Genomic DNA, 27,068 nt, shown 5'->3' with positions numbered 1-27,068 from the left:
ATGAGGACCACACACCAGCTCTTCCAACTCCAGGCAGAGAATATCAACCGCATAGTATGAAGTGTGAGTCCAGACTAAATAGAGGAGCAGTAATGACCACAAGCTACACCTGAGACAAGAGGTGTGGTCATTGCCAACAACAACACTGCAAGAAGTAAAAACAGATAGGCCAGGGCTGGCCAACCTGCGGCTCTCCAGCTGTTGCAAAACTACAACTCCCAGCATGCCTAGACTGCTTACAGCTATCAGCCTACAGCAGGTCATGGTGGGAATTGTAGTTTTACAACAGCTGGAGAGCCGCAGGTTGGCCAGCCCTGAGATAGGTCATCTGATAGCCTAACATGCAGCCAGTCTCTTAGATCTTCTAACCTCTGTCACGGGAGGAACCTTGACAATGAGAGGGTTGGATACAGTCTTAGGAGACCTCAGAGTGTCATGCAAAACTATTCATGGCAATCTGAGCACTTTCAATTTGGGTCAAAGGTATTCATGACCTAATCGAATCTGCCTACCGATTCATTCAAATTTTTTAAAAAATTTGCTCATCTCTAGATTTAAGCAGTCATTCCTTAGAATGACCTTGAATCAGCAAGCACACATGGCTGGTGAAGGTCAAGGATGTATAGCTCTAAAAAAAAAAAGCAAGATAATCTTTATTAGAAGCTATAGAAAATGTTTGCTAACAATTTTTTTTCAATATTTCTAGGGGAAACGCTACAAAAATTCTCTGGACACAGTAGGAACCCCTGACTCCAGTCGTGGAATCCGGAACGAGAAGAAAGCTTTAAAGTAAGTATACTAAAATTTGGAGTAATTTTTCATAGTAGTGCCTTAAAATCTATGGAAGAACCTAAAAAAGAGCCAGCCTCCCTGAATGACCTTAAGCATGCCCAGTCCTAGGCTGTGGAACAAACCTATATGTCTTTCCCTCTTGTGGTAAATTGACCCCTTCCCCTGTCCTGAGACGGTGACAATGGCAAAAAATATCATCCCAGCAATACTTCACAGTATACTTCTACATATTTACGTATCAGAACACAATACTTCCTGGACAATGAATGTTCTGCACTTACAGACTGAGCTTCATTTCATTCATGACCACAGGAGAGGCGTCTAATTCACAATTTCCATTCACCTGAAACCAAGCTTCTAATGTTTTTGGAAAATTTCCTGAAGCCAACTTCTAAACCTTCTACATTACATCACAGCAGGTTTTTCAGTTGAATTGTTTTGATATAGGTACACATATTATTTCTCTTCTCAGACACTTTTACATACCACAATGGAGCTGTCATTTTGAAGGTGCCTCATATCATTTGAGTGGCTGTGCGTTATCTCCATTGGTACAAGAGTCCCAGGAATGCCCAGACCAGCTTAATTTAACGGTGCTAAAACTTGCAGAAAGAAGGAAGCCTAGAATTACGTTTTTTTTTTTTTCTCCAGACCATAGTATTCTCTTTTTCCCCCTTACACTTTTGTATTTTTCTCCTCCAGGTTTTTCTTTTTCTCACCAATAAAGTGGAAATAAAAAAAAATAATCATTGGCCAAATAAGAGATTTTGTCTTAGCACGTTCCATTGAGAGCTTTCGATTCTCCTCCTGCGAATAAAACAAAACTATTCATGTTATTTTTCTCAGCACTGAGTACAGTACAAAGTATTTAATCAGCTTTTGTCTAATCTTGGCTGATCCCACTTTTCCCGTCTATATGCACATGCTTGTTTAGATTCAAGAATAATAGGTTTTGCTGTGTATTAAAAAATCGCTATAATATTATTCTGGGAGAAATCTAAATTTGCTTCCATCTGCGACATCATTCTTAGGACCTTTTGTTTCAGTGCCTTCAAGAGTCGACTTTGTTATTAAAACTTGGATTATGAATTAGCTGAGGGCCTATAAAATATGGTTCCATCCCTCTGCTTCATCATATCGCGGTACAGCTCTGTGCTCTTTATGGCATAAGAAAGTGGATGGTTATGACTGTGAACGGGGGAGATATTTATCTCACTGTTCTTTTTCTCATAAAAATGTGTTGTTGAGTTTTCACGGTTCCCGTGAAATATTCTTCAGCTCAGTACTGAGTTGCGTTAGAAGATAAATCATATGGAGAAAAATATCTGTGCTCAACATTGTCATAAGTACGAAGGGATAATCTGTTCTGATTTTCAATTGCATGCTGGTCTCAATGTATACAGTCAGTGTTTAGGCAATGCTTGGAGCCACGGACATGTACTGTACATCAAGCAACCCACCGGTTCTGTATACTAAGTCATTCCAACTATATATTTTTGCTATCGATCTCTCCAGCTACTCTTGCGTTGGTGTTAAACCTGTAGAGATTGCCGGTATTTTAGTCTTTGCAGAATGTCTCAAATTCATCGGAATAGGTTTTATCATGTAAATTCTTTCTAATGTAATTTAATCCACAGATTCAATTTTTTTCCATCATTCAGCAGAATTCTCATCTACTAATTCATTATCTGGCTGATATGCATTTTACATCTCTAGTAGTTCTTGCATATCTCGGCTGCTCAGAGTTAGACGCCCTTAAGCTGCAGATTTAGGGTATTTTTTATACTACAATATTTTTTTAAAATTCATGTTTATGATAGATGCTGTTCTAATTTACAAAGATAACCCTTCTTCTGACATGTCCCAACCAATTATGAAAATCAAGAGACCCTGGCACTCTACAATGGTGAACTGTAGCCCAAGAATTGTTCCAAAGTCAAAGTGAGCTTTCCTACATGGTGGTGTGGCACCTGCAATTCCTATCATCTTCTAGAATGCCAGGTTTTTACCCTACGTTCCTGTCTATCAATGCCGTACATATTTTATATCTAGAGATGAGCAATGTATTCAAAAGTTCGAAATACTTAGTCACAAAGCGCATTTCTTTGTAAGTAGTGCATTGCGCCCCCCCCCCCCCCGTCATTGTACCCCTCAGATGCCGCATTCATAGCTGATCGCGGCATCTGATAGCAATAATACGGTGTAAAATCAAAATAAAATAAATTAAATCATAGGTAACTCATCCAGTTGCTTGCAGTGGGCCGGCCGCCGACATCTTGATTGAAGATCTAGCGCGAAATCTTACGCGCTTCGTGATGACGTCATCACGTCGGCAGCGTGACGATGTCATAAGTCACCAGATCTTCAATCAAGATGGCGGCAGTCGGCCCGTCACGAGCAAATGGATAAGTATAGTATGATTTTTTTACACTATTTCATGGAAAATCGATTCGCTACCATGAAGCACGAGGCAATTTCGGCTTTGCGGCAAATAGAATTTTCACTGAAATTTGGACCGAAGTCCACGTCATGGACTTCGATTCGCTCAACACTATTTATATCCATTCAACTATTACATCCATTTAACATATAGTTTATCCCAAAGCTGGACATATGTTTTAGCTGTTGGCCGAGCATATCTCTAATGCTCTTGCTGTGGCCAAGCATGCTCGTGTTCGGAGAAAGCTATTGCCAGGACTCTCTGGTAGCAGCTTATCTACCTGTTAAGAAAAGGATCGGGCATGTTGGAATCCAACTGCCTGATCCTTCTTCTTCTGACATCTGCTATCAAAGGACAGTTAGGAAGTCCCCATAAACATTAAAGGCTTGTTGCTGAACTCAGCGAGTTTGGCAGACATTACACTACTGTAGATGACCAACCCTTTGAGGACCATAAGATTACCGTCATCAATATAAAAATAATTATATTTTTTTCCCTTTAAGAATGTATTTGAACAATAAATAAAGCTAGATCCATTTGTTAAGAACTAATATTTTGAATCAAAAAAAAAAAAGAAAGTATTTTAAGTTCTTAATCAGATGATACAGGCAATTAAAAACATGGGACAAATACGTCCCTCGGTCGGTCCTCAAAGGGATAAAGGGGTTATACCATCGCTGATGTAAAAAGGAAAAATAGACATCATGTAGTACATGACAATCTCTTTCTAACAAAGCTAAAACCAGCCCTGTCCCTGTCCCCTGTTATCCAGAGCTCATGAAATTCATTGCTCCAGGTCCTCTGCTAGATTCATTTCAGACTGGCAGCTCGGGGGGAGTTGTCCTTTCTCAGGGAGCATGTCCTTTCTGCTGCAGCTTTCTTCCTGTAACTGTTACTGCTTCCAACAGTAGATATTGCTGGCGGGATTTGACGGTTGGATTGAATTTGTCCAAACACCTCAGTAAGTGGATATGCACATTGCTATATAGATAGAACACCAGGGGGCACCATTATCATGAACTAAAAGGATATCCTTTGTAACAGAAAATAAATTACAAAAATAACTAATTTTTCATGCTGAATTATATTAAAATAACATTTAGTGGTGGCACAACCCTGTTTCAATTAAGCTACTAGACCCAACTAGATTACAGTCAGAACATGCCTTATGGTATATCCATACATTTATGATATTTATGATGGTCCGACACTCTCCAATCTGCAGTTTATAGTCTAACCACCAAGAACCTCATGATCACGAGAATGGGAACCTTGTACAGATTTGGATATTTCCATATCTCCTCTAGACTATAATATTCCATATCTCCTCTAGACTATAATGGAAAATTCCATAGAACACACTGGTGGCAGCGTCTCCTAACTTTGCCGACCTTTTAGTGCCCAATGCCGCCTGTAGCAGATATTCTATGGATTTGGCCAAAAATTTATTTTTCTTGAAAAATAGTTGAATACAAGTGTGTTTTTGAAATAAATATCTGCCTTGGACTGGCCCACCAGATGATCCTTCAGTGGGCCCAGTCTCTGATACCAATGGTGGGGCCCAGAGATCCAGGAGAAAAAAACCATTTGGAGCCAATACTTTGCCTCTAGGGCCTATTTCTTTTAATCGAAACCTGAGACTTTGTGATATACGAGTTGGGCCCCGAAAAAAAAAAAATCCTCTGATGGTCTCAAAAAAAAACAGTCTACTCTAATAAGTATTAAACTACTACTAACTACAAAACCAGGCCTGACTTCAACTCACTGACAACCCTGTATTACACATACACTACTCTGGTTCAATTCCTTGTCAAGGATTTTAAAAGCACAAAGTTTTTCAAGGTCTGTACACTGAAGTTTAAAATCTCAAGGAAAGGTAAAATACTTCAAGAATGATGTTGTGTTGTATCTTTTGTGCTGTGGGCTGTGATGATGCGTGGTCTTTGTATACTGATGGAGTCAATCATGTATTGTAGGAAGAACGACAGTGTATGAACTGATCATAAATTAATTCTCACTGGAGGCTGAGGCAGGGAAGGCAGTGCTTGAAGAAAAGCCCTTCAAAAGCTTTTGTATGGCTGCTATCCTCTATAAGTGCTGCATTATAATTATTGTTGAGCAAAGCATTTGAAGCGGAATTCAGTCCGAAGTTGAGGAAAGATTAAAGTCACAAAGGATCTGAATTTCCTCGCGCTTCGTGACAATGAATCAGTTTTTCCTAAAACGGCAGCTGCACGTGTTACAAAGTGAAAGTAAGAAGCACGGGAACGCAAGATCACCCATATTGCTGTGCAGCCTGCAAAACCACAGATAGCCATCCCCTGTAATGTTACAGCCCTATAAAATACTCTTGCCACGCGGTCTCCGCCATTGTCCTGTGAGCTGAGCGTAGGGAGAGACGTGACAAGCGCTCATGTGCCGTGGACAGTGTTGCTGAAAATGATAAGTAGATGAATATTAGTGCAGGGAGACTGCAGGGAGACTGCAGGGAGACTGCAGGGAGACTGCAGGGAGAATGCAGGGAGACTGCAGGGAGAATGCAGGGAGACTGCAGGTAGAATGCAGGGAGACTTATTCTGCTTCAGTTTTATTTATTTATCCCTGCAATTACTTATTACTACATCAGCCGTAAATGTAATTCAATACCAATAAGATGGAAGCCTTTATTATTCTGGTGCCAGCGTGCCAACCAATACAATCCAGTCTGCATTCCTTAGGGGGGCCAGGTCTTAAAGGTGTTTTCCGGGTTCAGAGATGAACCCGGACATACCCTTATTTTCACCCAGACAGCCCCCCTGAGGCTATCATCGGATGTTTTCAATAACACACTGCCGGGCGGTAACTTCCACCCGGCAGTGTGTTCGGTGACGTCACTGGCTCTGAGGGGCGGGCTTTAGCTCTGCCCTAGCCGTTTTACTGGCTAGGGCAGAGCTAAATCCCGCCCATCAGTGCCGGTGACATCACCGGGGTTCCTGTCAGCCCCATGGAGAGCCCCAGTACGTCACCGGAACTCCTAAAAATGCCTTTGCCCTGCGCAATTTAGCGCAGGGCAAAGGAGAGCATTGGAGCATGAACTGCTCCGATGCTCATGTCAGGGAGGCTGCCGGGGTGAAAATGGAGGGATGTCTGGGTTCAGCACTGAAACCGGACAACCCCTTTAATGATGACCATCTTCATCTTTGGCTGGCTTTACTTCTCTTCATTTCCTAGAAAAGTCAGCAAGATGCAGAGAGAGGAGAAGCTGGATGTTCCTGATTCTCATTGATATTAGATGATGTGGAAAAAGAGGAAAAGCAGATGGCAGAAGAAGGGCACTCGCCTGTAGGGCAGGAGAGCGCTGGGGTTGGAGAAGTGGGTATGCCAGAGCTGATTAATATTCTGTGTTTACTGTCAAAGAACCTACAGGGGATGGCAGGCCATAACAGCAATAATATGCATATTGTCCCCCAACCTAACCAGCCAAACCCTATACCAGCAACAGCCCCTGTTTAAAGGTGCTGCACGGCCATTAATGAAGAAGGAGTATAGAGTGTGGTCTTCATTATTAAGTGAAAGGCAGCTGTGGGATAATTGCTTGCACGGTTCTCCACTGCAGTATGGCCGCTCGGTGTGGCCGTACCCTAAGGCAGAGTGTCCTGGGTATACGGTACCTGATTTATAGCCATTTGTGATTAACCAAATCTAATTTCTTGGCTAACTTCGGCGAAGTTACCGAATTGAATTTTTCAAAACTTTGCTTATCTCTAATTATGATGATTTTATTCTGCTTTAGATAGTTTTTGACCGTAGACCTCAACTAGTAAAGGTGGAAGCGTCTAGGTGCTTTGAAGAGTATCAAGGGAAAACTTTCCATGTCATACATAACTTGGACCAGGTGTCACTGTATCTATTCACATTCCCTTAATCAAATATACACTGCTCAAAAAAATAAAGGGAACACTTAAACAACACAATGTAACTCCAAGTCAATCACACTTCTGTGAAATCAAACTGTCCACTTCGGAAGCAACACTGAGTGACAATCAATTTCACATGCTGTTGTGCAAATGGGATAGACAACAGGTGGAAATTATAGGCAATTAGCAAGACACCCCCAATAAAGGAGTGGTTCTGCAGGTGGTAACCACAGACCACTTCTCAGTTCCTATGCTTCCTGGCTGATGTTTTGGTCACTTTTGAATGCTGGCGGTGCTTTTATTCTAGTGGTAGCATGAGACGGAGTCTACAACCCACACAAGTGGCTCAGGTAGTGCAGCTTATCCAGGATGGCACATCAATGCGAGCTGTGGCAAGAAGGTTTGCTGTGTCTGTCAGCGTAGTGTCCAGAGCATGGAGGCGCTACCAGGAGACAGGCCAGTACATCAGGAGACGTGGAGGAGGCCGTAGGAGGGCAACAACCCAGCAGCAGGACCGCTACCTCTGCCTTTGTGCAAGGAGGAACAGGAGGAGCACTGCCAGAGCGCTGCAAAATTACCTCCAGCAGGCCACAAATGTGCATGTGTCTGCTCAAACGGTCAGAAATAGACTCCATGAGGGTGATATGAGGGCCCGACGTCCACAGGTGTGGGTTGTGCTTACAGCCCAACACCGTGCAGGATGTTTGGCATTTGCCAGACAACACCAAGATTGGCAAATTCGCCACTGGCGCCCTGTGCTCTTCACAGATGAAAGCAGGTTCACACTGAGCACATGTGACAGATCTGACAGAGTCTGGAGACGCCGTGGAGAACATTCTGCTGCCTGCAACATCCTCCAGCATGACCGGTTTGGCATTGGGTCAGTAATGGTGTGGGGTGGCATTTCTTTGGAGGGCCGCACAGCCCTCCATGTGCTTGCCAGAGGTAGCCTGACTGCCATTAGGTACCGAGATGAGATCCTCAGACCCCTTGTGAGACCATATGTTGGTGCGGTTGGCCCTGGGTTCCTCCTAATGCAAGACAATGCTAGACCTCATGTGGCTGGAGTGTGTCAGCAGTTCCTGCAAGACGAAGGCATTGATGCTATGGACTGGCCCGCCCATTCCCCAGACCTGAATCCAATTGAGCACATCTGGGACATCATGTCTCGCTCTATCCACCAACATCACGTTGCACCACAGACTGTCCAGGAGTTGGCAGATGCTTTAGTCCAGGTCTGGGAGGAGATCCCTCAGGAGACCATCCGCCACCTCATCAGGAGCATGCACAGGCATTGTAGGGAGGTCATACAGGCATGTGGAGGCCACACACACTACTGAGCCTCATTTTGACTTGTTTTAAGGACATTACATCAAAGTTGGATCAGCCTGTAGTGTGTTTTTCCACTTAAATTTTGAGTGTGACTCCAAATCCAGACCTCTATGGGTTAAAAAATTTGATTTCCATTTTTTAATTTTTGTGTGATTTTGTTGTCAGCACATTCAACTATGTAAAGAACAAAGTATTTCAGAAAAATATTTTATTAATTCAGATCTAGGATGTGTTATTTTTGTGTTCCCTTTATTTTTTGGAGCAGTGTATTTTGTTTGAAGGGGTTTTCCAGGATTTTGATATTCATGGCCTATCCTCGGCATAGGTCAATATTAGATCGGTTGGGTCAGACTTCCAGTACCCCTGCCATTCATCTGTTTGAAGAGGTCACAGCGAGTGCTGCAACCTGCTCACTTCTTACCAAGCACAGTGCCTTGCTTTGTATAGTGGCTGTGGTTGGAACTGCAGCCCAGACCCATCAACTTAAATGGAACTAAACTGCCCTAAGCCATATGACCAATGAACATGATGTCACTGGCCTAGGACGGGACTGCAGTGCTCACTAGTTCAAACATCTGATTGACTGAGGTGCCAAGAGTCAGACTCCCTCTAACCAGATATTGATGACCTATCCTGAGAATAGGCCATCAATATCAAAATCTTGAAAATATCTATTTCATAAGGAAAATATTGAATTGTAGAAGACATCTTGAAGAAAAGCATATATTTTTTCAGATCACAGGGATTGTCAAGCAGGATTCAGTTTTTTATATGCATGGAGCAGAATGGGTTTAACTGAAAAAAGAAGCATGGCTCACCCCCCTGATTCCTGCCGCTGCTGTTCTAAAGCTTACTAGGTCCCAACTGGTCTGTACTTCTTGGTCCTGCCTATTAACATAAGAAATGGCAAGAGATGCCTGCTTAACCAATCACTGGCTGCAGTGTTTACCTGCCTCAGCTAGTCATTGGCTAAGCAGACATTTCCAGCTTGACAAGCCAGCACCAGAACGTGGAGACCAGCAGAGACGGTTGTGCAGTCATTGGCCAAGCAGGCATCTCCAGGCTTTTTCTGCATGTTGAGCTGGCACCATGATTTGGAGACCTGCAAGGATGATTGTGCCTAGAATGTGCAGGATCCTAGGAGAATCCAGTCATGCTACGAAACGATCCTTAGAAGCCAACTCAACAACCAAACCTCTTCAAAAAAGTTCCACACACCCCAAAAATGAAGCACTTTCCTAAACGCTACTTTTCATCCACCTGAAGCGCATATGTTCTGTGCAAACCTATAAGAATCCGAATGGCAACAGCTGGTTAAAATAAGGTAAACTTTGCTGGGTTCATAGATCTTTTTAGATGGGCACTCATCTAATTTGAATGCTTCTCTCTACAGGGTGTATGCAACATTATTCTGAATGTCTCCTTGCTAAAGTGACAAACGTAGCTAAGACATGTCTCCACCCTGTGATTTCCGCTCTGTATAGATCACTTGACCTTGAAATGCCCATATCCCTGCATTGACCCACAAAATGCATGTTCTTAGATTGCGCGGTGGGAGTGCTGCATCTCATCTTAGAAGATATGAGCACTGGGACAAGGAGATAATATTTTGTACGCTCACATTTCTTATTTCCCTACTGACACGTGCTGCTTTTTTCGAAAGCACTTGCTCTTATCACTCTGCTCTCCACCATCTTCTTAGTAGAGGCTTCTTTTGTTCCTCTTTGTCAAAGCAAGAGTTGGGATCAGATATGGAGAGGCGAGAGTGTGCCTGGGTGGGAATTGGAGTGGGGGTTATTAATTAGGCTATGATTTCTTGAGGCATGTGGATAAAGGACACCCGGCTGCCTTATATCATATCGATTCTTCTTCCTTTGTGTCCCTTGTGAAGGTCAAGCTGTCACTTTGTTCTGTATGTCTCTGTGTCATTAAGGGTCTCATGCTAAGTGTTCTCCACAATAGCATTCCTAGCACCTAATTTAAGCGCACACGGGGACAGACTCAAACCTTAACTACCTCACTTCCAGAGGTCCATCAGGGAGATGGCATATATGTATGCTTGAATCCCACCTAAGACCTATGCTACGGTGTCAGAAGACCACAAAATTTAATGTGTGTGCTCCGAAGATTGAAACATATCTAGCGTGTGCTAACTGCTGCCATAATTTATGACTCTACCTGAAGCACATAATGACCACCCACGAGTAGTCAATGTTTAGAAGTAGACTAGTTTATCATTGTCATACAAAACTGACTGCTCGTCAAATAAACCTGCTTATAGACTAAACAGAATGACATATCAGAATGTGTACAAATATCAGACTAAGCAGCTGAGTAACCATGTTGAGGTTCGCACAACGCTTAGAGTGGTGGCATTTGGAAAGAAAACAGTGACTGAGCTAACTTATAAGGAAAAAATATTTTCTGTATTACTGTAGTAAAACCAGAAAAGCTTGTCTAAGATAAACTGGTTGAAAAAATTCCTAGGTGATGTCAAAAGGTGATGTTCTTCTGCCTGATGAAGGAATTTGTAATTGGCCCTAACTAGTTTAAATATTTCCTAAAAGCTATTCCATGTTGTACAATGATTTTAAACGCCTTTCAAGGGTGGGTTCACTTTAAAATATCATTTGAAGAACTGGCTAGTGAACCAAAAAATAATAATTTCAATATTCTCTAATTATCTTTTAGATTTGGTTTTGTCTCCTGTGGTAGCTTCTCTTGCTCATAATTAATAAATGTTTTCTGAGATTTTTTAACTGATGACCACAACCCTGGAATGTGATACATATTAGGCCTCATGCACACTACCGTGCCATTTTTGGGGTCCGCAAACCGCGTATCCGCAAAAAACGGAAGCCGCCCGTGTGCCTTCTGCAATTTGTAGACATGCCTCTTCTTGTCCGCAAAACGGACAAGAATAGGACATGCTATATTTTTTTTGCGGGGCCTCGGAACGGGGCAACGGATGCGGACAGCACACGGAGTTCTGTCCACATCTTTTGCGGCCCCATTCAAGTGAATGGGTCCGCAGCCGAGCCGCAAAAACTGCGCCTCGGATGCGGACCATAACTACGGTCGTGTGCATGAGGCCTTATCAGCATTTAGTATAAAAGAAGTTGGAATGACATATGGATAGGTGTCATCACTTTCAGATAGGTGGGTCACCCACAATCTTCTAAATGAAGGAGCTACAACTAGTGTTAATCGCGAATATTCTAATCGCAAATTGTTATCGCAAACATTAGCATTTCGAGAATTCGCAAATATCTAGAATATAGTGCTATATCTTCGTAATCTCTAATATTCTACATTTTTTTCATCAGTACCCATGATCCCTCACTGCTTCTTGCTTGTAGGCCAATGAGAAGGCTGCATTATCTTTGACATTAGGAGTGTTGACCGCGAATTTTTCATATCGCGAATTTTTATTGCAAATTTTCCTATTGACGATTTTCTCAATCAAGAAAATAATGACGAGATCACGTATTCTCGAATTTCGCGAATATATGACGAATATAATATATGAAATATTTGTGAAATATCGCAAATTCGAATATTGCCCCCGCCGCTCATCACTGGCTACAATGACTAACTTTTTTAACAAGATCTTATAGAGGCAGTCCATACGTTATAGAACCCATTACGATGTGTCCCCTAGGTCAGGTTAGCCAGTGTTTCCTCTCCACTGGCATAGCAACCTTATCAAACATTGGAGGGAGCGTCTCTAGTCCCTCCATATTGCAAACAAGTGCTGACCCCTCTTATGCTGACATTAAGGGTAGAATGAACCAGAAGACCCAATTTTTTTGCCTTTAGACATTCTCCTAATCAAGAGATGGGAATATTGCTGTAAACTATCAGTTTTAACAAGATCTCATGGAGGTAGTCCATATGGTTGTTACAGGAACCATACGATGCGTCCACTGGGTCAAGTTAGCCCCAGGTTGTCCTCCATCTCCTCTCCACAGGCACAGCCACCTTGACGAGTATATCTCCAGTTCCTCCATGTCGCTAATCCCTCCTATGCTGAAATTAAGGGTGGAATAAACCAGGAGACCCCATTTATTTAACCTTTAGACATTTTTGTCTTTTTATACATTCCTTTTAATCAAGTGAAGAGAATATTGCTGTAAGCTAACAGTTTTAACAAGATCTTATAGAGGTAGTCCATATGGTTGTTACATGAACCATTAAGATGCATCCTCTAGGTCAGGATAGCCCCAGATTGTCCTCTGTTTCCTCTCCACAGGCACAGCCACCTTGAAGAGTATATCTCCAGTTCCTCCAAATCACAAACAAGTGCTAATCCCTCCTATGCTGAGATTAAAGGGGTCGTCTCACTTCAGTAAGTTACATTTATCATGTAGAGAAAGTTAGTTCAAGGCACTTACTAATGTAGTGTGATTTTCCATATTGCCCCCTTTGCTGGCTGGATTCATTTTTCCATCACATTATACACTGCTCGTTTCCATGGTTACAGACCACCCTGCAATCCAGCAGTGGTGGTCATGCTTGCACACTATAGGAAAAAGCATCAGCCTCTCTGGTGGCCGGAACTATGGGAGCTCACGTAGGCTAGTGCTTTTTCCTATATTGTGTAAGCACGACCACCACTGATGGATTGCAGGGTGGTCTGTAACCATGGAAACGAGCAATGTATAATGCGATAGAAAAATGAATCCAGCCAGCAAAGGAAGCAATATGGACAATCACAATACATTAGTAAGTGGCTGGTATTAACTTTCTCTCCATGATGAATGCCACTTACTGAAGTGAGACGACCCCCTTTAAGAGTGGAATGAACAAGGAGACCCCATTTACTTCAAATTTTTGGACCCTATCTGCTCGTTATGGGCCCCCTGCTCGTTGGGAAATGGACTGTTTTAACAAGATCCTATAGAGACAGTCCATAGTGCTGTTCTAGGACCCTTTAAGTTGCGCACCCTTATTCTCCATAGGCACAGCAACCTTATCAAACATTGGAAGCAATTGTTTCCAGTCCCTCCATGTCACTCTTAGGCCTCTTGCACACGAACGTGTGCGCCCCGCGGCCGTGCTGCGGCCCGCAATTTGCCGGCCGCAATGCACGAACACCAACTGTGGGGCAGCCGCAGCGGATCGCGGAACCATTCACTTTAATGGGTCCGCGATCTGCCCGTTCCGCGAAAAGATAGGACACGTTCTATCTTTTTGCGGAACGGGAGTACGGGACGAAACCCCCACGGAAGCAATCCGTAGTGCTTCTGTAAGGTTCCGTTCCGTGCTTCCGTTCAGCATCTCCGGATTTGCGGACCCCTTCAAGTGAATGGGTCGGCATCCGTGATAGGGAATGCCCACGGAAACGGCGCCCGTGTATTGAGGATCCGCAAATGCGGCCGCAGAGCGCACACGTTCATGTAAAAGAGGCCTTATGCTGAGATTAAGGGTGGAATGAACCAGGAGACCCCATTTATTTTTAACCTTGGGACCCTGAGGTCTCTTTATACCCCCCATATTTTTTTCCCTACGTTCTCTAAAGCCACAACGATGAGTTTTGAAGAACAATCCATCCAGTACTAATCATTCTACGACACATAATGTCTTCATTGGGATAGACTGCTGAACCTAGACTTCATACCAGTCTTGGCTTTGGCGTACAGAGCCCCGAGGAGTTAATCTGTATAACACGATTATTTTTTTTATTCGCACAACAGATAGAGTGCGATGTTATCGCTGACACAAGCCATTTTATTTAGTCTCCTGTGCAGTGACGCATTTGTTTTGCCACGGGAATCATTAAACATGGCTATTTTGGGTACAAATGGCTGCCCCTCAGACACAGCAGATCAGCACTGCTTAATATCAATATTAATTGCTCCTGAGATTCCCGGCCAGCTGCATGCAAGAGGCTCAGATCCGCAGCTGGCACTGAACTCTGGCCACCAAACGGTTAATATGGATGCTCTTGTTTAGTCATGCATCATAGTATACCAGTGCCATCCACACAATGCTGCATGGAGGAGTTAAACATGGTGATTAGGGGGGTAATGACTTCCTGGGTGATGTGTGAGCCGCTCCTCACAAATCTCAGGGTATATTTTTCGACACAAGCATCTTAGAGTCACAACAGCTCAGGGCCATTGAGAGAACCATTCTGTCCAATAATGGCTCTAAGCACCAGTATATCAAGGTAACAGCGACCTACCTTCTTCTGCCTGTGAAGAGCGATTGGTTGGTTGGACGTTTGGTTGATTGCTTACCTGGATGGATGGATGATTTATCATTTTTTTTATTTAAAGTACTAATTTGTATATTGTTATTTTCTATTAATATTATCAATTTTCAACTTTTGTATTAAGGCTTTGTGTTGCTTTTATGCCTTTTTTTTCCCCCCCTATAGTCATGCTTGTCTTATACGTCATCTTCCTTGGCTGCGTAATCTTTCGCGCTTCTTTAAATGTGTCGATTGTATGTTTCTTGTAACCGAGCTGTCATTGGCAGTACAGGATTGTGACTGCGGGACCCGTAATTTGCTCATTATAGATTATGTGACACTATTTTCTCCCGTCTGAATAGAACTTGTATAGAAGACAGGAGCATTGGTACGTCTGATCTAAGAGATGACATAAGGCATGTAAATGGTGCTATGAAATCCCAGTATTTATGATACTTACCTACGGGTAAGAAATATTGCACTAAAATGGATTTGTGGTCATGCGTCATACCGCACCGCTTTTCCTCATCTGTCTGCATTAGGCTCCTGAATCACCATAAGTGACTGTAAGGCTGGTCACGGGAACCGTAGGATAGGATTGTCTTAGGATAGGATCAATAATGAGACTACCCCACCAGACCCCATGTTGTCCCCATAGTTGTCTCAGATGAGAATGCTCCTCATGAGCGGCGAAAGCTTATTTACTGGGAGGGACATGGGACATACCGGTCGTGGATTTGCAGCAGATAATTAGGCGTGTATATACTGTACGATAATGAGAACTAGTCATTGATTCATGTAAACATATTGTAAAAATAGCAGATCCATTACTGTCTGTTCAAAAATTCTACTTTAAGGACACGGCAAGAGATTTATGAAATCGAAAATTTTCCTCTAAGTTACGGATGGGTAAAAGAGACAGCTTCCTGGGGAATAGGGAGGATTTTGGCACCATGCCATGCCAGATGTATCCGAGAAATCACAACATCCATACACACAGCTTGCTAAAAAATCTAATTGAAAATTGTCAGTTTTACTAGGGCGGCAATGCTTTTCTGCCTGATTTTCAGAGCTTGGATATTATACTGTAATCTGAACACACAGATGCGTATCCATTTAAAAATGCAATTGGTGTTAGCTTATGTGGTGTGTGAGCTTGCACAGAAATGTGGTTACTTAAAGGGATTGTCCACATTTTTCAAAGCCGCTCCTGGATCTGAATACTTTTTTTTAATTGCATATAATTAAAATTTAGTAAAGACACTAAGCAGGGGCGGACTGGGAACTTAAAGTGGCCCTGAAAAAAATGACTTAAAAGTGGCCCCGTTTTGTAGTCGGCTCCAAATTGATGCAAGGCAGGGCCACCAATACCATATTGTGGCACATTATACCGCCCCAACAGAGCCAAATACAATAGTCCATCACAAAATACTGCCAGCAGCACAAAATACATCCCCAAAAACTTCCATTGCTGGCCACGAGAAGGGCTAAGGTGGTTCCGTGAGCATCCGCCTAACTGGGAAATTTCCCTGTAAGGTCTATGGTCAAGCCGCCCCTGCCACTGAGTTACTCTATCCGTATAGCATCACCTGCGCTTTGCATTTTTCTTTATTATTCTGTTCTCCTGGCTGAGCTGGTTGGAGATTTTCAGTTCCACAACTGCCACCAGCCGTATCTACTTTTAGGAGCTGTGATAGTTGCAAGGAGAGAGCTGCAGCAGAAAGGACATTCCCCCTAAGAAAGCACACGCCCCCCTGAGCTGTGATAGAGAAAGAGCTGAAGCAGAAAGGCCACACCCCCTGAGCTGCCAGCTTGAAATAAATCTAGCAAAGCAACTGGTGTAATGAATGGGGAGATCTCTGGAACCATGTGAGGTACAGGGCTGGTTCTAACTTTGTTAGAAAGAGATAATGGACTATATGATGTCGAATTCTCATTACATTTACATAAAATATTGAATAACCCCTTTAAAATGAAAGCTAGACTTCTAACAAACATAGCACAAAGTGCTACAGGTGCTTGACCTTCTGAAAATACATAGGTGCTATGATCAAGGTGCCAGTTATAATACCAGATACATCTCAATTACATAATTATGATTAATAATAAATCAGAATTTCCAGCCATGTATATTACATTTTTACTGAGAAATGAAAAGATCGGCCATATTTGATTCTATTCTATATCAGTATATACAAAAGATATAGCAGAATCGGATCAGATTCAAAGGTGGACTTAGGAGAATCCTAATCACTATACATAAACATGTCAAAGATCAATATAAGGGCTCATTCACACAACCGTATTGTCCCCATGCCTGTGCTGTGGTTCTCAAATAGTGGTCCGCAATGCATGGGCACCGGTCATGCAAACTCCGTGGTATGGATGTGGACCCATTGAGTTGTATGGGTCGGCAATCCGCAAAAGATAGGACATGTCCTATCTTTGGCACGGACCCGAAAGCCCATGGAAGGGCGCCTGAGTGTTTCCATGGGCTTCTGATACATTCCTGTGCTTTGCAAAAGATAGGACATGTCCTATCTCTGCCGTATCTTGCAGATCGCGGACCCATTCAAGTCAATGGGCCTGCATCCACAGCATGGACTTCACACGGTCGGTGCCCAAGTATTGCCAACCTGCTGTTTGTGGTCAGCAACACGGGCATGACGGCCATACGATCATGTGACTGAGCCCTAAGGGTGAGGTTTTTATATCTTTTTACATTACAGGTGGTTATTCAATGTGTCTCAAATATAGAAGTATTTACTATCAGCATTCTTTACTGGAAGAGCGCCATGATTATGAAACTCTGATTACATGAGAGAGCATTAGAGTTTCCTGGATGCCTTTCATGAGAAATATACAGTAAAAATGCAAGTTATGTGTAATAGAGAATAGGCTGTTGATCCAGGGATTTATTCTGAATTGACAGATTTGGAGTCAGTAAGTAAAGAGCTTTTCCCCCGAAGCCGATTCTGTTGTTTTTGAACTAGTTGGACCTATGATGTTTTCAACTTTAATGTTATGAATTGTAGGTTACAGGCACATTGTGTAATTGGGCAGCTTTAGTGCTTTACATGCTACTAACAATGACTTTAATCTCTTGAACTGATATGCGCTTATTAGAGATGAGCAAATTTCTTAAAAATCTGGTCCAATTCAGCTGAATCGGCCAGCTGATTAGATTCAGGTCCAAATAAATTTGAAACAAGTGGGAAATTGCAGCAAGCCCCTGAGGAGTCGGTGCAAAGGATGGGAGTAGTAGTGGCACTGATAAGATGTTGTGTCACGGTGTACTTCCTCAGGCCATTGCTCCCTGGTGATTGGTCCAATGGAAAGGTTGTTTGAAGAATCAGGCCAGAAGTAAAAGACTAAAAGTCTCTCTTTCCTGAGTGCAAAATGTAACTTGTAGTACATACAGCAGTAGTAGGTACAAAGTACAGTTTCTGCCCCTAGATAATGAGGTATGGTAGCTGGATAAGTGTTTTGGGCACCTCAGATAGGCTGATAACTCTCTCTTGCACTTCAGTCCAATAGATATAAGATGACACTTGTGGATATAGGTGTCCACTGTGTAATAAAGGCTTACAGTTTGTCTGGCCTGGATGTTATTTAGGTGTTGGGTGTCTGAACCATAGTCCCTCACCTGCAGTATCTGTTAAGCTGTGGCTGGTCACTCTGCTGTCTGTATAATGCTGTAGCTATTGAGGTTTCCTGGAGTTTTAGTATTCTTGCAGTCTCTCTGGACTAGTGGTCTCAAGGGAGAGTTGGATTTCTTGCTGATCCCTAACACCCTAGGAGTAGGAGCAACTGGACAAGATTCCTTCTTCTTCACTTTCCCAGCTAGAACTCCCCTTCCTGGCAGAAAGCATAACCAGCCCACTCCTACCAAGATTGGAGAAACAGGATGGTTAACCATGTCCCTGCCAAACATTCTCTTCATCCTGGTGTACTTACATAAATAACATATTAAACATCTGCAGATAGCCCCCAGGTACGAGGTACTGCAAAATGACCCATTTGCCTGAAAAAGTCTCTCATTCTCTTGTTCTCTCTTCTGTCTCTCTTTCTCCCTCTCTCGTCTCCCTATCTCCCTCTCTTTCTCTTTTCAATCTTTCTTTCTCCCTCTATCCCCTTCTCTCTCCCTCTCTTCTGTCTCTCTGTCTTTGTCTATCCACCTCTCTATCTCCCCCTCTATCTCTCTTGTCTCTCTCTCCCTCTCTCTTTCCATCTTTCCCTCTTCGATTCTACTGAACAGGAAATTCAGGTTCATTAGAATCAGAACTTTTGAAAAATTCTGGTCGAATTTCCAAATTTTTTACTCATCTCTAATTGTTATCCTTACAGTCCAAGAACACTGGTCATTGCCCTCAGAGTTTGGATTAGTTAGGTCATTATAGGCTTACTGAACAGTTATACATGCTGTGTAGATACCTACAGTAGCAGTAGAAAGAGTTAACTGCAGGAGACATGGGTCATCTACCTATGGGAGCCGACACCAGATTGATGCAAAAAAAAAAAAAATATCCTTGTATTAGCTGCAGAAGAAATCCTTCAGTGTCAAACACGCTACAGAACATTAATAGAATGATTGAATCCTGGGGACATGGACATATTTCTATAGCGGTAATAGTTAAAAGAGGTTCCAGTGACTGCAAGGTTCCAGGCATTCATCCTGACCAGACAAAGATGGCATTGCAGAAACCACTGTGCGTCCTATTTTCTGTTAAATATCCATATACCCGTGTAATGTTGTCAGCTGGTCTGCAAAGATATTTTATAAAAGGGTTGGGTAAATACTGATCTTTCATCTTTGCTAATGGAATTAGCAGGGAATTGGTAGGGGCGTATGTGAGTTACAATATCAAATTTCCCAACAGAATTTTCGGTAATAAGGTATTTAGTATAAGGTCAAATTAAAATAGAAAACCGCTCTACTGCAACTGCTCACGAATGGCCTCTTTGACTTGGTAATGAAATGGGTACACTGTTTTTCGAGTTGAGATGTATTTTCATCTGCCTTTAGAAGACCTGTGGAGAGTGGTACCCACAAGAGAAATTGCTGGATTAATTGTGGTACAGAACAGGAAAATGTCCAAAGGGAGCCTTTGAACCTCTGGTTAAATTTTCAGCAGTACCAACTGACTTCAAAGCTTCATCAAGCGTGATCCTGACAGGGCTGAGAAGAAGGATCAGAGATGGTCTGCAGTCATATCTAATCATCTCCAGAGCCTGTTACAAAATGTGTGTGGCACATTCGAGTTCCTAAGAGCAAAGGACCATCTAACAACCCCTGAGATCCCTTTGCTTAAATCCTGACAGAAGAACGAGCCTCAGATCTAATATCTGTGCTCAATATTGTAGAGACAACACCTTTGGCCTCACAAACGGGTGACTACTGACAGGCAGGTGTTAATATTAGAAGAATTTATAGAACATGTCTGTTTGCTCTATTTTTTACAGAGAGTATATTAGCTATTGACTATTCACTAGAGGATCTAGAAGAAGAAAAGCCCCAAAATGTTGCAAGATTAGGACCAATGTTGATTATAATAGCAAATTGTCCACCATGGCAACCTATTTATTGATACATTTTATCTAAAATGTAAAAATATGAAACTTTGTAAACAGTCTCAATTAAATATGTCTTAGCTCGATCTATACATCTCCATGGTTACAGACTACAAAGAAATCCTGTAGTCTGATCCTACAGTCATACTCCTTGCTATCTGTCACCTACTTTTTGCTAATGTACCACTGAGTCCATCGCACCAGTGATACCCTCCGAGCTAACACTGCCAGTTGTACAGTGTTTGTCGCCACTCTTCTACCACCTAAAATGGATGAATGGATGACCTCTAAAATGGATGACCTCTATGCCTGAACCAGAAGACCAGGAAGATTATATATTTACTATTTGACTTGCATCTGATATAACATCACAGTGCAGTACATGAAATATAATAACTCTCATCAGTCTCTGTCCCCATTAGACTCACAATCTAATGTCCCTATCTCAGATGCTTAAGTGCACGTAGGAGACACACATTAGAGCTAGTTTCATAAGAAGACATTTAACCTATCAGTATGTTTATGGAGTGTGAGAGGAAACTGGAACACACAGTGGGAATCTATGTAATTGCAGAAGTTGGTCCTAATCAGATTTAAAGGGGTTTTCTGAAATTTTGATACTGATGACCTATTCTCAGTATCAAAGGCCATCAGTATCTGATTGGTGGGGGTCCTACACCCGGGACCCCCGCTGATCAGCTGTTTGAGAAGGCAGCGGTGCTTCTGTGAGCGCCGCAGCCTTCTCACAGCTTACCAATCACAGTGCCATTCACTTCAATGGAGCTGAGCATGATACCAAGCACAGATGCTAAACAATATATGGCGCTGTGCTAGGTAAGCTGCGAGAAGGCCAGGGCACTCACAGGAGTGATGGTGCCTCTCAAACAGCTGAGTCCAGGTGTCGGACCCCCAACAATCAGATATTGATGACCTATCCTGAGGTCATCAGTATCAAAATCTTGGAAAACCCTTTAAAGGACATCTTTTAAAGGGGTTTGAGGGCTTGTTTTAAATTATTGCATTTCACTCATTGTGGGCTAAAAATCATATTTTCAGGTGGTTATTATTAGAAATTTTCAGAAAAAAAATTCTACAGCTTTCATTTTATGAACATTTGCAGGCTACCGTGCTTTCTGTTTAATATGAAATCTGTTTAATATGAAATCTGTCAGTGAGCTGTTCTGAATGCCCAATCTGTAGCCCTTATCTCTGAACTCCTGGCAGCTCATACTCATTCAAGCAGTATTCTTATACGCCTTATTATAATTTAGCTTAAATTAGTGTTTATGAGCTTTCAAGAGTTCAGAGATAAGGGCTACAAATCAAGCTGTCTAAGCAGCTCCCTGACGGATTCAGTGAAAGCTGTAGAATAGAAACTGTAGATTTTTTTTTTAAAAGACCAATTGACAAAATGAATTTTAGTCCAAAAAAGCAAAAAATTGCCCCCCAAACATATCCATAGCCCTTTATACCCAATATCATTGTGCTAAAAATCAATAGTGCTATCCCAAGAGCTGCCCAAATTGTCTAACGTGTATCAAAATAATTCAAAGTGCAGTTTCCATGCCTCGTGTTGTGACAGTTCTTATTTGGCTTTAAGCCTCTGTAGCATAAGTTCTATAATATATAGGTAAGTGAGACAAAGGTAGAGGGGAAATGAACAGCCCACATATCTCTGCTTTACAAATGCCACGTATTAATTATAATATTTCCAATTTTGCAGTACTGGTAAAGCAAGAGCAGGATCACATTTTTCTGTATTTAAATTCTCACAATTTCAGCTCTTAGGCATTTCTCTTGCAGGGCTTCTGCCTGGATTCCTTGGTCCATATCCCTTACCATAGGAAGGGCTTTCATGTTGGAGTCACTAACCTTTGAATTACAGTTTTTGCATGGGGTAGGATTGATCATCAACTTCTCAAAACCAATGAGCACTTAGGATCCTGCAAGGTAGAGCTGTTTAGACATTCCCCTATATGGTCTCGTAGAGACATACTGATACTAGAAATCATCAACATATACCTCCAAGTCACAAATGGAGATGAGCGAAACGATTCTGAAATTTGACCCAAATGTTTTTTAAAAATTCTAATTTCCCAAATCTTAGGATACTGCAAGGTAGAGATATTTAGACATTCCCCTTTATGGTGTTGTAGAGACATAGTGACATTAGCAATCATCAACGTATACCTCCAAGTCACAAATGGAGATGAGCGAAACGATTCTAAAATTTGTTCAGAATTTTCTTTTAAAAACTCTAATTTCCTGAATCTGAATTTTGCGTGATTCGTTTGATTCAGAAAAACTGGGGAGAAAGAGAATGAGAGAGAGAAAACGTTTCCAGGCAATCCGAGAACTTTAGATTTGGGTCGAACTTATCTGAACCCGGAATGAATAAGACAGTCGATTTGGCCGAATCGTACCCGAATCGAGTTTTTTAAAATTTGCTCATCTCAAGTCACGAATGGAGATGAGTGAAACTATTCTAAAATTTTTCCCAAATTTTAATTTTTTTTAATTCTTGTTTCCTGATTCAGAATTTTGTGTGATTCGTTTGATTTAGAAAAATTGAGGAGAGAGAGTGAGAGAGAAACTTTTCCAGACAATCAGAGAAGCTTAGATTCGGGTCGAATTTATCTGAACCCGGAATGAATAAGACAGTCGATTTGGCCGAATCGGACCCAAATCGAGTTTTACAAAATGTGCTCATCTCAAGTCACAAAGCAAGTGGCAGTAAATATTTCTCCAGTTAGGTGTTATCTGCTGCCGCCCGCTCCTGCTTTCTTGAGGTTGATTAATTATGTGCTCATTGTATAATAACAGAGACATCATTGTTTCCTCATCAATGAAACAAAAGTATCTTACCGCAAACAAGCAATCACTGAGGAGCCACAATTAAGAAATGAAATAAAAACGTAACCAGGCTGGCAGAGTCTGATCCTATCGCGCCCAAATCATCTTGTAAGCTCATTATTCTCGGTGGGTGAAATCACTGCGTAACGCTCGTTTTTTTTTCTTTCTAGTAAGCCCTCTGGGTTCGGGGATTTCAAATGACAATCCTTGAGATTACAGGATTTTGCATTGTATTTAAGCAGGCAATTTGATGCGGAACTCAGGGTGAATCAACGGCCGATTCTGAAATAATTTTTCTGACCCACGGCAATTAGAGCAGCTTCTATGTATAGTGCCTGAGAAAATCCATTTAAGGGGTACGGTGAGCGAGTATCTTACAATTTTATAATGAGTAAGAGGGTCAGCCCTGGATCAACATTTACCTACAATGCAACCTATTTACACAAAGGAATTGTGACCCTAGGGTGCACTGCGTCCTCTACTGCTGGCACAGCCTCCAGGCCCACTTCATTAAAAGCACCTATGTCTTCAGCATCTGAGGGCTATGATGGTTGCACGAAGGAGGGTAATTAATTTAGGTTCATGACAAGTAAACCAAGGAAAACCAAAAGGAGTGGGAAGAGGAGACACTTCTCAGTGACATAATCAATGCTTTTTTTTTTGCCTCCCTCTCTTTCAGCTCTCTGGATTCGCTCTGTGCTGCCAGCTCAACCTTACTATATTAAACTCTTGCCTCCCTCCTCTCCTCCAGAGAACCTGGATCCGTTAATTAACAAACAAACGTCTTTCTCCTTTCCATGTCTCTCCCTACACTCGTAGGCCGCTATGTGACATTAACTCCCTTCCTCCTCGTTCGCTCCATACCAGGGATTCAGGCTTTTTCTAGTATTTCTTTTTTTGTTTTTTCTCTTTTTCTGCCAATTTAGTGATCTAGACAAAGACTTTTGGAATAACAATGACAGCACAGCCCACCAGAAATGGAGCTCTTACCCTCCAAAGGAGTTTATCCTAAACATTTCACCTTACGCCCCCTATGGTGACCCAAGGCTGGCCCTCAAGTGAGTCTTTCTATTGCCTGGTATGGTCGTATGTAGTGAGTATGTACAACTCCCTAACTCCTCTCACACGCCTCCTCCCACCTGCTCCTATAACCCTCGCTCCACTTCACCCCCATGGGCGGATAAGCCATGGAGACGAGCAACCCATCCTAGCTTCCACTAAGGGATGCGCCTCCTATCTAGCCTCCCCTCGCCTCACCTCCTTTTCCATTTAATGCCAGGAAGGGTTGCCCGTTATAGCAGAGTGTGCTCTACATCCGCACTGTGTGGTCTGATTCACTAACACGCCTCTTTCTTCCTGTGGCTGGCTAGCTGTCTGGTGCCTTTCCCAACAGATTTTCTCCATGTTAACCCTATGTTGTTTCTTGAGATGTGGAATTTTTTACCGTCATCATTCCCGGGCTGCCGTCTTCCTCCCTCTTCTAACGAAAGATGCTTCAAGTTATTCTTGTATATGTTGTTTTAGACTATTGGTTTGCAGAGCTGACCTATCCCTCTTTCTCTCTTTTTTTTTTCTGGTGTCTTCATGTGTGTATACGTTTTTCCCTCCACTGTGTGTTTCTGTCTTCACATTGCGTGTCCTTTCTTTGCACGTGGGCATATTTCAGTGGCACAGTATTGTCTGGTAGTAAATCAGCAGCATGCGGCACCTCGGGTTTGTTGGATAAAGATGGCCGGATGATGGACAAGCAGTTGCGAAATGAAAGCATGAAGATCAGTATGTCTTCCCAAAGCCATCACAGCGAACCAGGCCTGGGAAAACCAGGAAGAGGTCGTTGGCACACCGTTCAGAGTCACTTGGCGTCCGGGAATCTCAAAAACAAGTGAGTGTTAGAGAAGTTCAACAAGTGTTTCATAAAAGCCGTAAACTAAATCAGTGCACCAGGTTGAAGTCCCAACTTCCTTCTCCTTAGACAACTATCAACATCTTTAGGCACCAGGTTTAAAAAAGAGACCGCATGGGTCTATCTCTTGCTGTTCTTCCCAGGACCAACACCAGTAATAGTACTAGGTTCTACAACTCATCAATATGCATAGGAGGAGAACATATTTCCATAAAGATGGTACAGTAGTTGACCATGTAGAATTAAAACAAAAGAGAGAAACAGAATACTAAAATTCCCACAAATTCAGGAAAATTGTCTCCTTAGACAACTATCAACATCTTAAGGCGCCATGTTTAAAAAAAGAAACTGCGTGGGTCTATCTCTTGCTCCTCTTCTCAGGACCAACACCATAAATATTACTAGGTCCTACAACTCCACAAGATACATAGGAGGAGAACATACTTCCATAGAGATGGTACAGTAGTTGACCATGTACAATAAAAAATAAAAAAACAACTGAATAATTAAATAGTTTTAGAAAGTTTTACAGCACATATACTTATGTACAGTATAATAGCACTTTTCCTCCACATCCTTATTTTTTGTCATTTTTATGCAGAGAACATTCAGCTGTGTTCAGAAGACATTTGTCATGTAGCCTACTTCTGTTTAATATTAATATGGTGTTGAGGATTGGATTACGTTTAGTATTATTCAATCTTTTGTATGCAGATTTTATATTCAGAACATCCTTAAACAGACTCTCCACCTAATTGTATTTGTAGAAAATTCTGATTTATAATGCAGGCTGAGATGAGACGTGACTACTGTCGGAGTGATTTCCCCTCTTCCGAACAGAGAGGTAGTCACATACACTTAACCTTTGTCCAAGATTATAAAAAAAAAAGGATCTTCCATTTTCCAGAGACATCTCCGCTCTTGTCTATAGGCTGTGTTTACTATTGAAGCTCAGCCCTGTTCGCTGAAGCTGCAGTACTGGACACTGACCACAGACAGGAGTGGGGTTGTTTCTAGAAACGAAAAGAATGTAGATCCTTTTTTTGTTAACTACTTGCACCCTTATGTAATAACATTTTGGAGCCTTTATTCTTAGTACTCTGTTGTGTCATTCCTTTGTTATTCCTGTTGGAAGTTATGAATGAATTGCTCCCAGTTTGCAATGAAGGTCCAGCTAGGTGTTTCCAGTTGGGGGTGTGTCCGTGCACATTCTGACATTATCCAATCAGTGCTGTGCAGGGAAAGACTTCCAACTGGTAACACCCAGCTGGACCTTCATATCAAACTGCTTGAAATTCATTCATAACTTCTAGCAGGAATAATAAAGGAATGGCATAACATAGAGTCATAAGAATAGATGCTTCAGAATTGTTATTACATGGGGAATACAAGTCGTTGCTATAACAGACATGTCAGGAGAGGGGACCGGTCCTCTTTAAAGCTCAGGTGGCACATTCTTAACAACCAGCCTGTCACAACTAACAAATATCTTTAGCTCAAGTCTGAGATCAAAAACGGGCAATAAACTTTTTCTCTGTTACTACCTTAGTAATCAGATTTTTGCACAAGTAAATATAGGTGGAGAACCACTTTCAATGAATATCATATCAGAGTATAGGTATGTATATACCAACAGTGAAAAGACTACATTAGCTGAGATTACTCAGTGGGGGAGTAGTAGCCCCTTAGACGAAAAATACACATAATGACACGGTATACACTTAATTAGGCTACTTTCACACTAGCGTTCGGGTGTCCGCTCGTGCGCTCCGTTTGAAGGGGCTCACGAGCGGCCCCGAACGCATCCGTCTGGCCCTAATGCATTCTCAGTGGAGGCGGATCCACTGAGAATGCATCCGCCTGCCAGCGTTCAGCCTCCGCTCCGCTCAGTGAGCGGACACCTGAACGCTGCTTGCAGCGTTCGGGTGTCCGCCTGGCCGTGTGGAGGCGAGCGGATCCGTCCACACTTACAATGTAAGTCAATGGTGACGGATCCGTTTGAATTTGACACTATATGGCTCAATCTTCAAGCGGATCCGTTCCCCATTGACTTTCAATGTAAAGTCTGAACGGATCCGCTCAGGC

At 42.3% G+C, this 27,068-nt stretch overlaps 1 protein-coding gene across 2 annotated transcripts in view; it reads left to right on the top strand.

Moving 5' to 3' along the window:
* SYT7 (synaptotagmin 7) overlaps positions 1 to 27,068 on the top strand; it is a 384,370-nt gene that overhangs the window by 226,445 nt on the left and 130,857 nt on the right. Inside the window, exons 3-5 of one of the 2 annotated variants that reach the window (XM_040409404.1) lie at positions 707 to 789; positions 24,007 to 24,138; positions 24,747 to 24,962. In XM_040409404.1, the coding sequence (XP_040265338.1) occupies positions 707 to 789; positions 24,007 to 24,138; positions 24,747 to 24,962 (431 nt within the window). The remainder of the gene's footprint in view (positions 1 to 706; positions 790 to 24,006; positions 24,139 to 24,746; positions 24,963 to 27,068) is intronic. The other variant, XM_040409405.1, reaches the window with a different exon arrangement.

This window comes from Bufo bufo, chromosome 10 (assembly GCF_905171765.1).
Source record: "Bufo bufo chromosome 10, aBufBuf1.1, whole genome shotgun sequence".
NCBI lineage: Eukaryota > Metazoa > Chordata > Amphibia > Anura > Bufonidae > Bufo > Bufo bufo.
The sequence above is the reverse complement of the archived record's forward strand: the minus strand, read 5'-3'. Positions and strand labels throughout refer to the sequence as shown.